This window comes from Colius striatus, chromosome 3 (assembly GCF_028858725.1).
Source record: "Colius striatus isolate bColStr4 chromosome 3, bColStr4.1.hap1, whole genome shotgun sequence".
Taxonomy (NCBI): domain Eukaryota; kingdom Metazoa; phylum Chordata; class Aves; order Coliiformes; family Coliidae; genus Colius; species Colius striatus.
In genome coordinates, this window is record NC_084761.1 from 18735708 (window position 1) to 18747946 (window position 12239).

Genomic DNA, 12239 nt, shown 5'->3' on the forward strand with positions numbered 1-12239 from the left:
TGCAGTGACAAAGTATTTTTTCATGCTCTTTTTTTTGTCATGAGAAACTAGCTTTCATTACAAGTAGAGATTCGTTACTTTTTAACAAAATAACTGAATCTACGGCTTTTACCTGTGCTAAAGCCTTGTATTCTTTGAGGGTATTGTGTTTAGGAGTAACACTGTTTTGACAGTGCAACTGCTGAAAGAACTATTATAATCTCTTTTAGAATTTAGAATCCCTTTTAGATCTGGAAAATACCAGTGGTTTTCTTGAATGTTACATCCTTGTTTCATCCAGCTTTCTCCCTACTTGCTCCCTTCCTCATGTTGCTCTCTCTTGGACACATAGTTTGGAGTAGATACACACAACAGCTGTGTGGTCTCATGATACTTAGTCTTTCATTACCTCAGATGAGGCCATTCTTTCCTTCAGTTATATTGTAGGTGTGCTTTTAGCAGACATCATTCACCTGAAACACGATTAGAATATTCTGAATCATGGAAGTGATTTTATTATTTTTAAGAACATTGTAGCATTTGTTTAATTTTTATCTTCTCTAAACCTATGTTGCTATTTTGCAGAAGATTCTTAGCTTCAATTGTTACCTCTCCAGGCAATTAGAATAGACAGTATTTTTGTAATACTGCAAAACAAGAAGCTTTGGGCAGTACAAAATTGCAAAGTGGCTTTAGACAGCACTGGTGTGTCAGTATGTATATTTAACAATTAATGTAACCTGAGTCTGTGAACATAATGCTGTCTTAAATATCTTCACTTTATGAGGAGGTATAGTATTTAGCTGCTGTTGACAGGCAATGCTTTAAATGGGCTAGAAATTATCATGTATTGCTAAGATAAAGTATTTTTTGTAATAACAAGTTGAGAAATTTAGCTGAGGTGGTTCTGAATTTCTGAATTATTAGATGTTTGGCAAGTGTAAAGAGAGTTCTTGGCATTGATTTTATGGGAAGAAGACAGACATTTTTTTCCACTCCAGTTATTTTCTTCTATCTTTTGTAAATTATCCCCTCTAAAACCAATTTAGAGCACTCAACATTTTTTTTCCTCTAATTGATTTAATATTTCCTTAGCTGTATTTTATTTATCAATATTTGAAACAAGATGAAGCTCTTTCATACCCAGGCTTGATATATTGCTTTACATAACACCTTCCAGTTTTGTATCTGTGTTACCTTCTGCACTTGGCAAGTATGACAGGAAAATAATGCTCACTTTCATAATGCACCAAACTTTGTTTATGTATTTCAAGAGTAGTTGGCTACACCACAGTGATATGGGAAGTTTTATGACTTGCTATTGTTAACTCTTAACTTCCCTTGAAATTGCAAAGGGCTTTGCAACTGCCTCCATAAATTTTACATGTGTTGAAATGAAAGTTGTAGCTTGATAGCAACCTGTTATAGTGGCAAGTAAATGTTACCTGAACGTTTGAGCTCATCTATTATTTGTACAATTTGGATAATGGTATGTGCTTCAGCTTTACAAAGGTTTCTTTTTGTGTTTTGCTTTGATTGGTTATTTCAGCTTGTCAGTATAGGTTCCCAGTACAGCTGTGGCCGGGCCCAGCAGTCAGAGTATCTGCTGATAGTATCACGGGAAGTGAAAGGGGAAGAGAGATGCTTCCAGAAATGCTGCAGTGAGGTGTGTCACACCGTTCTTTTTGCCCTCACAATGATATGCTTGGCCTCCTTGCATTTCTGCTGCTTTCAAATCATTCCACTTTATTCCTGGATGTACAGCACATAGTAATTTGTGTGTATTTGTGACTGGCTTTTATTTATATGCACAGTATCTCATAATACATTATAAATGTTCACATTGTAAAAAGATTTTTAAACAAACAAACCCCTAGTTATTTAGTTAAAAGTTCTTCTTAAGAATTCTTACCTTCATAATAGGTAACTTCATTTCCTTAAATCTTCCTCCAAAGTTAACAGCTTTTGATCCATGTTTGTTAAGTAAAATTGGTACAGTTAAAACATTAGGAACTCTGTAAATAAAGCTTTGAGTTCACTGAGTTCAGAAAGGAACGTTTCCATGTTAGTCATTGTTCTACTTTGAGTGTATTTTATCCACCAGTTTAGCCAGTTAAGTTCTGAGTTCAAATCTTTTATTTCTGGCAGCTCAGTACCTAACTGGTTTTTTTTTTGAGGTGGATGAAGCATATTTAAACTAGAACAACAAATAACAGAATTTTTCAGAAATAAAATATTGAGAAATAAAGGGAGAAAAAACCAGCAGTTTTAAATCTTGTCCAAAGTGAAAAGAACATCTCAGGGGGGTGTTGGTGATTTTGATGTTGCTGTTGTTTTGTGGGTTTTTTCCTTCCCCTTGAGAAATTTTCTTGAAACCCAAATGAAGAATCATAGCTTCACTCATTGGCTGTTCAGCTTGTCTCATCCTTCCTGCTTTTTTAATTGCCGTTACTTCCCAGTGTTCAAGAGTTTGGGAAAGACTTTTTGCTTACCAGTACCACTGGTGACAGTTTCCAATTATTTACATAGCTGTGCTCCATTTTGAAATATCTTACCTGAATTGATTTGGGAACCTGGTGTTCTGTATTTTTCATCGATAATGATGAAATCAATAATTAATAAACATGGAGTGCTTGTTCAACGTACCAAGCGCTTCTTGCAGTTGTATAGATAATATTTTGAATGTGAAAACAATGCACTGGGTTTTCAGATTTTTCTGGAACTGAATAGGAAATGTGTCTGTTAAGGATGTGTAGGGTACAGGTAGCATGATGTTGTTTCTATGTTCATGTCCCAGACAGCTCAAAGTAAAGTTCAACATGATAAAATGGAAGATGGGGGAAGTCAGTGAAAAGATGAAGGCAAGTATAAAATTAAAAAAACCCAAAACAAACAACAAAACAAAGCTAAAAAAAACTAACCAAAACCCCCAAACTGGAAGGGAATGAATTTTGCTTCCTCCTAGATTTGAAGTCTGACAATGGCATTAAGAGACTTGAAATAAATATACTTGTGGTCTTGGTATCAGTCATCAGTGCAGAGTTTAATGGCTGATGGGCATGTATCTTTGTAGGCTTTTGTATATCCTTTGAGAAGGTAATAGAATGAATACATTATAACTCTAGAAGGCATAGAGGCTATTATTACGTTCATACAACTTGATTCTTTAAGAAACAAAACTGAAGGGGAGTACTTTATTTTATTCTGTCAGCTGTTAGTATAATTTTAAAAAACCCAAAAGAAGCATTCCAAGACAAGGACTTTACCATGCTTGAAACAGGAGCAGTAATATTCAAAGTGTAAGAATATTTAAAGAAGAATTTGAGAATAATTGTTATGCAGTTTACTCAGTTTTGAGAATCATACCATCATAGAAAGAGAAGGAAATTTGTGGTCATGAAGTAGGACAGTTAATTCGTATGAGTAATATCAGTGGGAAGCAGAGAACAGCAGGGATGCTGTTTGTAGAAGCTGGAGTGATTATCTGTGGTGGTTACACTATTGCTAATTTTTGCTATAAATGTACTATATAGATTCTGAGTCAATATTGTGAAACCAGTATAGCAAATCTGTATAGGCAAGTTATTGAAATGTGCCTGGTTTCGAGATCTGTGCCAATTCAGTTAGGCATGAGGTTTGTTCGTTTCAAAAATCAGGTTCCTAAAAGTGATATGTAACAACCATTTTTCCTATTCATAGGGGTATTTTTAGGGGTACAGGTATTGATTTAAGGCAGGAAGAGATTAATATATTTTGCTGCCATCAGGTAACTTAATGCAGGAATCATTTGACCTATTCTCTCACCTATACCATTTTTATCATCTGGTTATCCTCTGAGATAACTTTCCTGAGCTGCAGACTCAGGAAAAGTTCTTCAGAAAGTTACTGTGTTATTGTCCCTGAAATCATCCTTAAATCTTTGAAAACAAGCCTGACCATAGCTAAACATAAGGTAGTCTCTGTCCACCTTTACTGATGCCAAACTGTTGGTTTTTTTTAAACTCTGCCATTTCTGATTGTCATCTTTTACCTTACTTGAAAGTTCAGGCTTTATAAGACAGGAACTTCCTTGGTTTTATTTCTTTATCTTTTCTGGAAAATCCTGACTGGTATTGGCACATAAAGCAATAAAATGCAAAGAGCTGTATTTCTGTTGATTAAATAAACAACAACAATAATAATAACAATACTTTCCATTCCTGGTTTTTTTAGTTACAGCTGACAGCGTACTAGTGTCAGCACCCTTACGCCATGCAAACAGTGCATGGATTATGATCTGAAGAACTTTCTGTGATAAGTAACATTGTCATTTTTCTGTGCACTGTTGGGATTCACAGAGGCGCTCAAACGGGATCACACTGCTTTAGGGAGGAGCATAGAATCATAGAATGATGTAATGGAACAAATCATGGAAGGAAAAAAAGCAGCAAAGAAAAATACATACATGTGTGTATACATATGTATATATATATATCTAATCATGCAAATATTTTTGAAGTATTTAAAGACTTCTAAAATATTCTTTTTTTCCTTCCTTAAGCTCCTGATCATAAAAACTGTCTGTACTGGTTAAGCCCAGTGAGTCAAAAAGGGTTTGTCCTTTCAGAAGGTCTGAGAAGCATTACGCAAAGTAACTAGAAATCTTTTGCTTATGCATGGTAACACATATTTTTGTAGACCTCAGATTACTCTGGTTTGTTGTGGATTCTTTTTTTTGAGGGAAGTTGGGGAGTGGAGGGACCTGACACACAGACAAACACAGAGTAGGGGATTTTAATAAATCCTTTCGGTTTATCAGCATCCTTCTTAAAGTATTGCCACCAGCACCTGGAACACTGGAGTGACTTTTAGAGTACTAGTGCTAAAATATTGGTTTATTTTTGATCATCCTTTCTGACACAGTAGTTCAGTTCTAATCTGCAGTCATTTTCCATTGTTTCTTTGCCTGCCATCACCCTTATTGCTGCTGATGCATCTCAAAAAGCTACAATTAAGTTTCTAACATGCTATAAATACTGTGCAAATAATTTAATTGGACACATATGTAACTGCTTACAAGAGTGTTATCTGTTGGAGTTTTGAAGAAATTGTGTTTCATGTTTGAAAAGTGACTTTATCTTCAAATGCACCATCTGATTAATACTGGAAAAAATCATCTATATGTTTCTGACAGTCATCTAAATCAATAGTTCTATCCAACTGGCTAATAAGTAGTCAGTCTGACATATCTCCTGAAAAGACTTATGTGCAAAAAGGTCAACTTATTTGGCTTATGAAGAATTAACTGTGGGATATAAGTAGCTACCAACTGAGATCCTATCAGCCTTGCTGAAATAGGATTGATGATTTGACTAATGTTTGACTCTTGTATTATATTTACTTTCAGAGTGGTTACTTATGTCTTTTGAGTGTCAATAAGTAAAGAAGTATTTTTTTGTCTGATAGTTGTTGTCATAGTTTATCTGACACATTCTTGCCATTTTGCAAGAAGAGAAGTTGATCGTAAACTACATCAAACCATACGCTTGACTCTATTTATAAATGTTATTTATGTGTTTAAGTAGGCCTGCAGTTTACCTCAGTAATTGAAGCAGTTACTGTATTTGCATTATATGGTTTGTAATTGCTATATAATGCATGGGATAAACTTTATACCACTCCAACAGGCTTAGAGCCAGCTTGGCTGTGCTTTTTTTCCTGAAAATTTGGGCATGATGTTTTTGCTGATAGGGAGAGAATCAAAAATCACCCTTATCTGTGAAGTAAGTCTGGATTCCAGCTTTTCAGTGGACTTTCTTAGTCTATTTTGTGCAACTGTGCAACTGGTTACTTTATGAATATGACACAAATATATTATGGTGCAGACTGCAGAGCATCCATTGTGAAATATTGGCAGACTTATTGTTTCAGGATAAGTGGTGCCTTTTTATTCCAATGAGAATGTATTGGTGCTTCTAAAAAAACTATAATTTTGTAACTTCATTACACAAATTTGGTGGAAAAAAATGTCTTTATCATATGTATTTTTGATCAGCCTGTGTGTATTACTGACTATGTATGTATTTTGCAGAATTAGAGTTATGTTAGGAGTGGAGGAGGGAGGGAAGGGTTTCTGGTGATCACACTCAGACAGTATAGCTAAAGTAGGTGGTTTGAGAGTGCTGAATTTTGATTGCCAGTGCTGTTCATTATAGCCTGAGCCTTATGTGCTGTAATACCATTGGGGTCCAAAAACTTTTGACATTTCCTTAGTCTGGCATGAAGTTGGTTCACTGTGCAGATATACTGTCTGCTGCTCTTTGTAGATATTGGCTCGCTCTGTCTGTGGAGATGCTTGCTTGGCTGTCTTACCACAGTGCTGGAACATCTGAGCACCTCTCCCCCCTCCTTAAAAGTACAATAAGGCTTTATTTTCTGCTGATAGTACTATACTGAAGTGGCTTTTAACCTTGGTCTGCCTTCCATTTTTGTTGGGGGAGTAGTCTTACTCCTCAAGTACAGACTCTGGACAAAGATTCCATCTTGGCTGCATGTTCCCTGCTTTACAAAGCTTTTGCTCTCTTTGATGCTCTGCTAGACTAATGGCAGTACACAATTTTTAGACACTTTTTTTGAGGTCACATAAACACCTGAAAATGGTCACGGGAGGTTAAGACTTCTCACCCACAAAAGGTAGCCAGATCTGAAGTGCACCTACACCAGTGTGTGCAGCATGGGCAACAAAGAGGAGATGGAAGCCATTGTGCACCAAGGAAAGTATGACATAGTTGCTATTATGGAAATGTGGTGATATGAGCCACAGCTTCACTGGATGGCTACAAACTCTTCAGAAGGGACAGGCAAGATGGAGGGTAGCCCTCTATGTTCAGGAGTGTCTTGCCTGTTTAGAGGTCGATGATGGTGATGGTAACATCGACTGTTTATAGGTGAGAATCGGGGAAAGACAATAAGGCTGATGCCATAGTAGTAATCTGTTATAGACTGCACAGTGAGGATGAGGAGATAGACAAGATGTTCTATAGCAACTGGGTCTCAACTGGCCCTTATTCTCATGGGAGACTTAAAGTTACCAGATGTCTGCTGGCAATACAACACAGCAGAGAGGAAACAGTCCAGGAGGTTCCTGGAGTGTGTGGAAGATAACTTCCTCACACAGCTGGTGAGCAAGCTGACAAGGGAAGGCACCTTGCTGGACCTGATGTTTGTGAACAGAGGTCTTGTGGGAGATGTGATGGTTGGAGGCTGTCTTGGGCATAGCAGTCATGAAATGACTGAATTCCTGATCTTCAGAGAAGCAAGAAGGGGAGTCATCAGAACTGCTACCTTAGATTTCTGGAGGGCAGACTTTGATATTTGTAAGAAGTTAGTTGCCAGAGTTCCTTGGGAAGCAAGGTTGAAAGGCAGAAGAGTCTGGGAAGGCTGGACATTCTTCAAGAAGGAAACCGTAAAGGTGCAAGGTGAAGCTATCCTCATGTGCAAGGTGGTGTGCTGGCAGGGTAGAAGACCAAACTGGCTGAACAGGGAACTTATGCTAGAGCTCAGGAGGAAAAAAAGAGAATTTATGATCTTCAAAAGAAAGGTCAGGCAGCTCAGGAGGTCTACAAGGATGTTGTGAGGTTGTGCAGGGAGAAAATTAGAAGGGCTAAGGCACAATTAGAATTTAAAGTGGCCCCTGCTGTAACAGACAATAGGAAAAGTTTCTATAAATATATCAGCAACAAAAGGAGGGCTAAGGAGAATCTTTGTCCTTTAATGGACGCAGGGTGAAGCTGAGTGACCAAGGATGAGGAAAAGGCTGAGATACTTAATGGTTTCTTTGGCTCAGTCTTCAATGGTAAAGCCAGCTCTTTTCTGGGACTGGATGGGATCCACCTGAGGGAGCTGGCAGAAATGCTCACCAAGCTACTGTCTGTCATCTACCAGCAGTCCTGTCTGGGGAGGTCCCAGCAGACTGGAGGATGGCAAAGGTGACACTCACCTGCAAGAAAGGCTGGAAGGAAGATCCTGGGAACTACAGGTCTGTGAGCCTGGCTTCAGTGCTGGGAGAAGATCATGGAGCAAATCATCCTGAGCACCATTTTGAGGCACATACAGGACAACCAAGGATTCAGGCCAAGCCAATGTGGCTTTATGAAGGGCAGATCCTGTTTGACCATTCTGATCTCCTTCTACTACAAAATGACCTGCTTGGTGGATGAGGGAAAGGCTGTGGATGTGGTCTTCCTGGAGTTCAGTAAGGTCTTTGACACAATCTTCCACAGCGTCCTACTGGAGAAGCTGGCTGCCCATGGCTTGGATGGACCTACTCTGCTTTGGGTGGAAAACTGAATGTCCAGGCCCACAGAGTGGTGGGGAATGAAGTTAAATCCAGGGGTGTTCCCCAGGGCTCAGTGTTGGGGCCTGTTCTGTTTAACATCTTTATCAGTGATCTGAATGAGAGAATCAAATACATCCCCATTAAGTTTGTTGATCCCCATTAAGTTTGTTGATGACACCAAGATGGGTGAGTGCATTGATGTGCTTGAGTTCAGGAAGGCTCTTCAGAGGGACCTGGACAGACTAGATCAATGGGCTGAGGCCAACTGTATGAGGTTCAACAAGGCAAAGTGCTGGGTCCTGCACTTGAGCCACAGCAATCCTATGCAATGCTTCAGGCTTAGGGTAGAGTGGCAGGAAAGCTCTTCTGCAGAAAAGGGCCTGGGAGTGTTAATCAACAGCCAGTGAACGTGAGCCAGCAGTGTGCCCAGGTGGCCAAGAAGGCCAACAAAATCCTGGCCTGTATCAGAAATAGTGTGGCCAGCAGGACTGGGGAAGTGATTATCCCCTTGTACTTGTGTTCCATTCATCTTCCCCTTGTACTTGCATTCAGTTCTGGGCCTTTCACTACAAGAATGACATTGAGGTACTGTAGTGTGTCCAGAGATGTTCAACAGAGCTGGTGAAGTGTCTGGAGAACAAGTCTGATGAGGAAAGGCTGAGGAAACTGGGGTGGTTTAGTCTGGAGGAGGCTGAGATGAGACATGATCACTTTCTACAACTACCTGAAGGGAGGTTGTAGCAGTGGGAGTCAGTCTCTTCTCCCCTCCCAAGTAATGAGTGATAAGACAAGGGGAAATGGCTTCAAATAGCACCAGGGAGGTTTAGATTGGAAATTGGGAAGAACTTTTTCACTGAGGGGGTTCTTAGACACCAGTACAGGCTGCTCAAAGGAGGTGATGGAGTCCCCATTCCTAGAAATATTTAAAAGATGCAGAGATGAGGTGCTGAGGGACGTGGTTTAGTGATGGGCTTGGCAGCGTGAGGTTAGTGGTTGAATTTAATGGTCTTAAAGGTCTTTTCCAGTCAAAATAATTCTGTGACATAAGTACAGTGTTTCAAGTGCTGTTACTCTAAAAAACAAGCCTTTTCAGTGAGGCCATCATTTTAATGATATATAATAGAGACTGGAGAATAGGACAGCTTTATCACGTGTGTGGTGATTTGGTGGGTAGGTTTAATAGTGTTTTGGTAATGACATTTAGAGTATATCTGTGCAGCAGGTTGATTTTTAGCACTTTGAGCCATGTCAGTAGTAACAGCACCATCCATTATCTTGTCATGCTTTTGAAATAAAACTGTAAAGTAAATGAACCAGCTATCTGAATTGATTCTGGCTTGGAAAGGCAGGCTGTATAAAGCTTCTAGCATTAGATAAGCCTACTGTGTGTAAGATAAGACAAGTTACATGACATTTCTGCCATTTGACAAACATCCTGTGGAGGAGGTATAACTGATGTTGAGTATATCCTTCTTAGTAAATTGTCATTTGTCGTTTGATATTGAGACTTATAGAAGCTTGTAACTATGTCACATTTCATTATACATGGCTTCTGCTTGTAGCGCTTTCTTAACTTCGTTGTAGCAGTACATATGACTTTCAGACGTTAATCTTGGTGTGTTCCCATGCTATGTCATGCTGTTTTTCAATCAAATGCGAATTTTGTCTTTGTCCACTCAAAATATGTTGTAATAGAAGTACTATCATGCTGTAAGTAAAGTGGCGGGAATCCCTTCAGGCTAAAGTTCTTCCTGCATGCAGCCAAAACATGTTAAATCTTGCCACATTAAGATACCACACACAAACTTTATAAACATTAACTTTGGAGGATGAGATATTTTCCAGTAAATAACAGAAACAGGGAACAGGCTTCTTGTCAACTCGCCTACCTCTGCAGCCTTTTCTTTCACTGTATAATCATAGCTGTAAATCATTAATTTGGTGAATGTTTAGAAAGAAAATCCATTAATCGTATCATCGGAGTGTCAAAGTGTTAGTCAACATCAAAATGTACTTGCATTGAAGTGGAGTCATGCTTCAGGCACAAGCAACAGTCTAAAGAGTGAGGAGTGTTTGTACTAATGGTGAGAATTGATGGAATTTGTGGAAATACATTGACTTTTTTTTCTTGTTTTCATCTTTCAGCTGGTCAGTATTGGTTCTTCCTATAACTATGGCAATGAAGATCAGGCTGAATTTCTGTGTGTTGTCTCAAAAGAATTGCATAACACTCCCTATGGCACAACCAGTGAACCCAGTGAAAAAGCAAAGGTAAGTTAGTAGACATTGGACTAAAGAAATGGTGTCAAATTGGGTGGACTTCACTAAGTCATGCTAGGACTACCTCTATTCCAGACTGTTATTTAATTGCCTTTTTTTCCTCCTCACTTATGAGTAATAATGATTATCTGTCCATTGTATGAGAGACTGTAAAAGCCACAGTCAGCATGCATGTGTTCTAAAAAATGGATTCTTTAGATGCAATATTCTGTACTGTTCCTCATACCTGTTCTAGTTTTTTGAGTATTGGCAGGTATGTGCTGTTTACAGTTGAGAATCTAGGTTTTATTTCTTACACGTTCGAATGCTTCCTTATTCTGACACTGGTTCCATTGAAAACTCTTGTTCTTCCGTGAGTTCAAATGAAGAAAACTTACTGTCAAGAATGGAGATTGCAATATGCTTTCTCTGAAAAAGTCATGTGCATTAAGGCATTGTTAGCTTAATGTTTTCAGGTTTCCACCTACTTTCTTTTTACTTTTTGTAACCAGCTTTACAAAAAGATTGTAATGGACACAATATCTTAACCATTTTAGCTACCTGTCTTTCAGAAGTTTGTACAAGGGAAAATGTAAAACCACAGGTGAATAGTAATAAGGCAGACCAGTTATATACATAAGTCTCTTCCCTGTGTGTTGAACAGCTTTTATGATTGTATTGTTGTTTTGCATGAAGAGAAGACTACGGTCAAACTCTGTATTTCTGTAATTAACTAAAAAGCTGTTAAGATAGAATATGGAGATGAGAAACAGTAATAATCAAAGGTTACTTTTTCAAGAATCATCTTCAAATAAACTAATTTTGATGCAATGCTAAGAATTGATCTGAGTCTTGGCACTGAGGCCTCAAATAAAATTTGGCTACCTTCTGTGCCTTGTAACTTGGTTATGTAGCTACATATGGAGACATTTTTGTAAGTTGCACTACAAAAACACTCCTAGCTCTATATTGGATTCTTAGTGAAATTACTAATTTATACTGTTTTGTCACTGTTGAGCTAAAACTTCCAAAGAGGGATAAGTGTAGTCAGGAGTAAACGGTGAACCTGGGTAAGCTACATCTCACTCTTTCCAAACCCCTAGTCAAGGCCTGCTTTTTCCAGGATGCTTCAGGAAAGCTTTAAAAGTTGACAGCTTAAAGAAGTGTGTGGTAATAACCTAGGACTGAGATAACGCACCTGAAATAAACCAGGAAATTTTAGAACCTTATAAACATCTTCATGAGGAATGGTAGTACCTCAAAGTTGCCAGTGTTACATTGCATCCTTAATGCAAGAAAAAACACAGATCAAATTAAACCATTAAACCCTTAATACAAAAGCTAGTTCAGAGCACAGTAAATTTACTTTGTAAATGCATTAGCTCTGAGAAAAGCTAAATCTTAGACCTCTCCATTGAAGTGCTGCTTCATCATTATTTCAAAGAGAACGGAGCATAATTTAACCAGAGTGGTGAATAAGAATTATTATTAATTTTGGTTGGAGATAGACTCATTCATTCCTTTTGTCCTGGGAGAGTTGAACTGTTTCTAGCAACTAATGGCAATAATTGAAAAATAATTTTTAATATATTGTGTTTCTAATAGATCCATTAATTTTTTATAGATATGTGTTGTGCCTGGAAAAAAACCAAAAACAAACTCAAAAACTTCTTTTTAGTTGAGA

At 38.2% G+C, this 12239-nt stretch overlaps 1 protein-coding gene across 5 annotated transcripts in view; it reads left to right on the forward strand.

Annotated features, from left to right (window-relative positions):
- Window positions 1–12239, forward strand: part of KCTD5 (potassium channel tetramerization domain containing 5) — a 35801-nt gene that overhangs the window by 11877 nt on the left and 11685 nt on the right. For 3 of the 5 annotated variants that reach the window (XM_061992078.1, XM_061992079.1, XM_061992080.1), the window contains exons 5-6: window positions 1529–1645; window positions 10442–10567. In XM_061992078.1, coding sequence (XP_061848062.1) covers window positions 1529–1645; window positions 10442–10567 — 243 coding nt within the window. The remainder of the gene's footprint in view (window positions 1–1528; window positions 1646–10441; window positions 10568–12239) is intronic. The other 2 variants (XM_061992082.1, XM_061992083.1) reach the window with 1 other exon arrangement.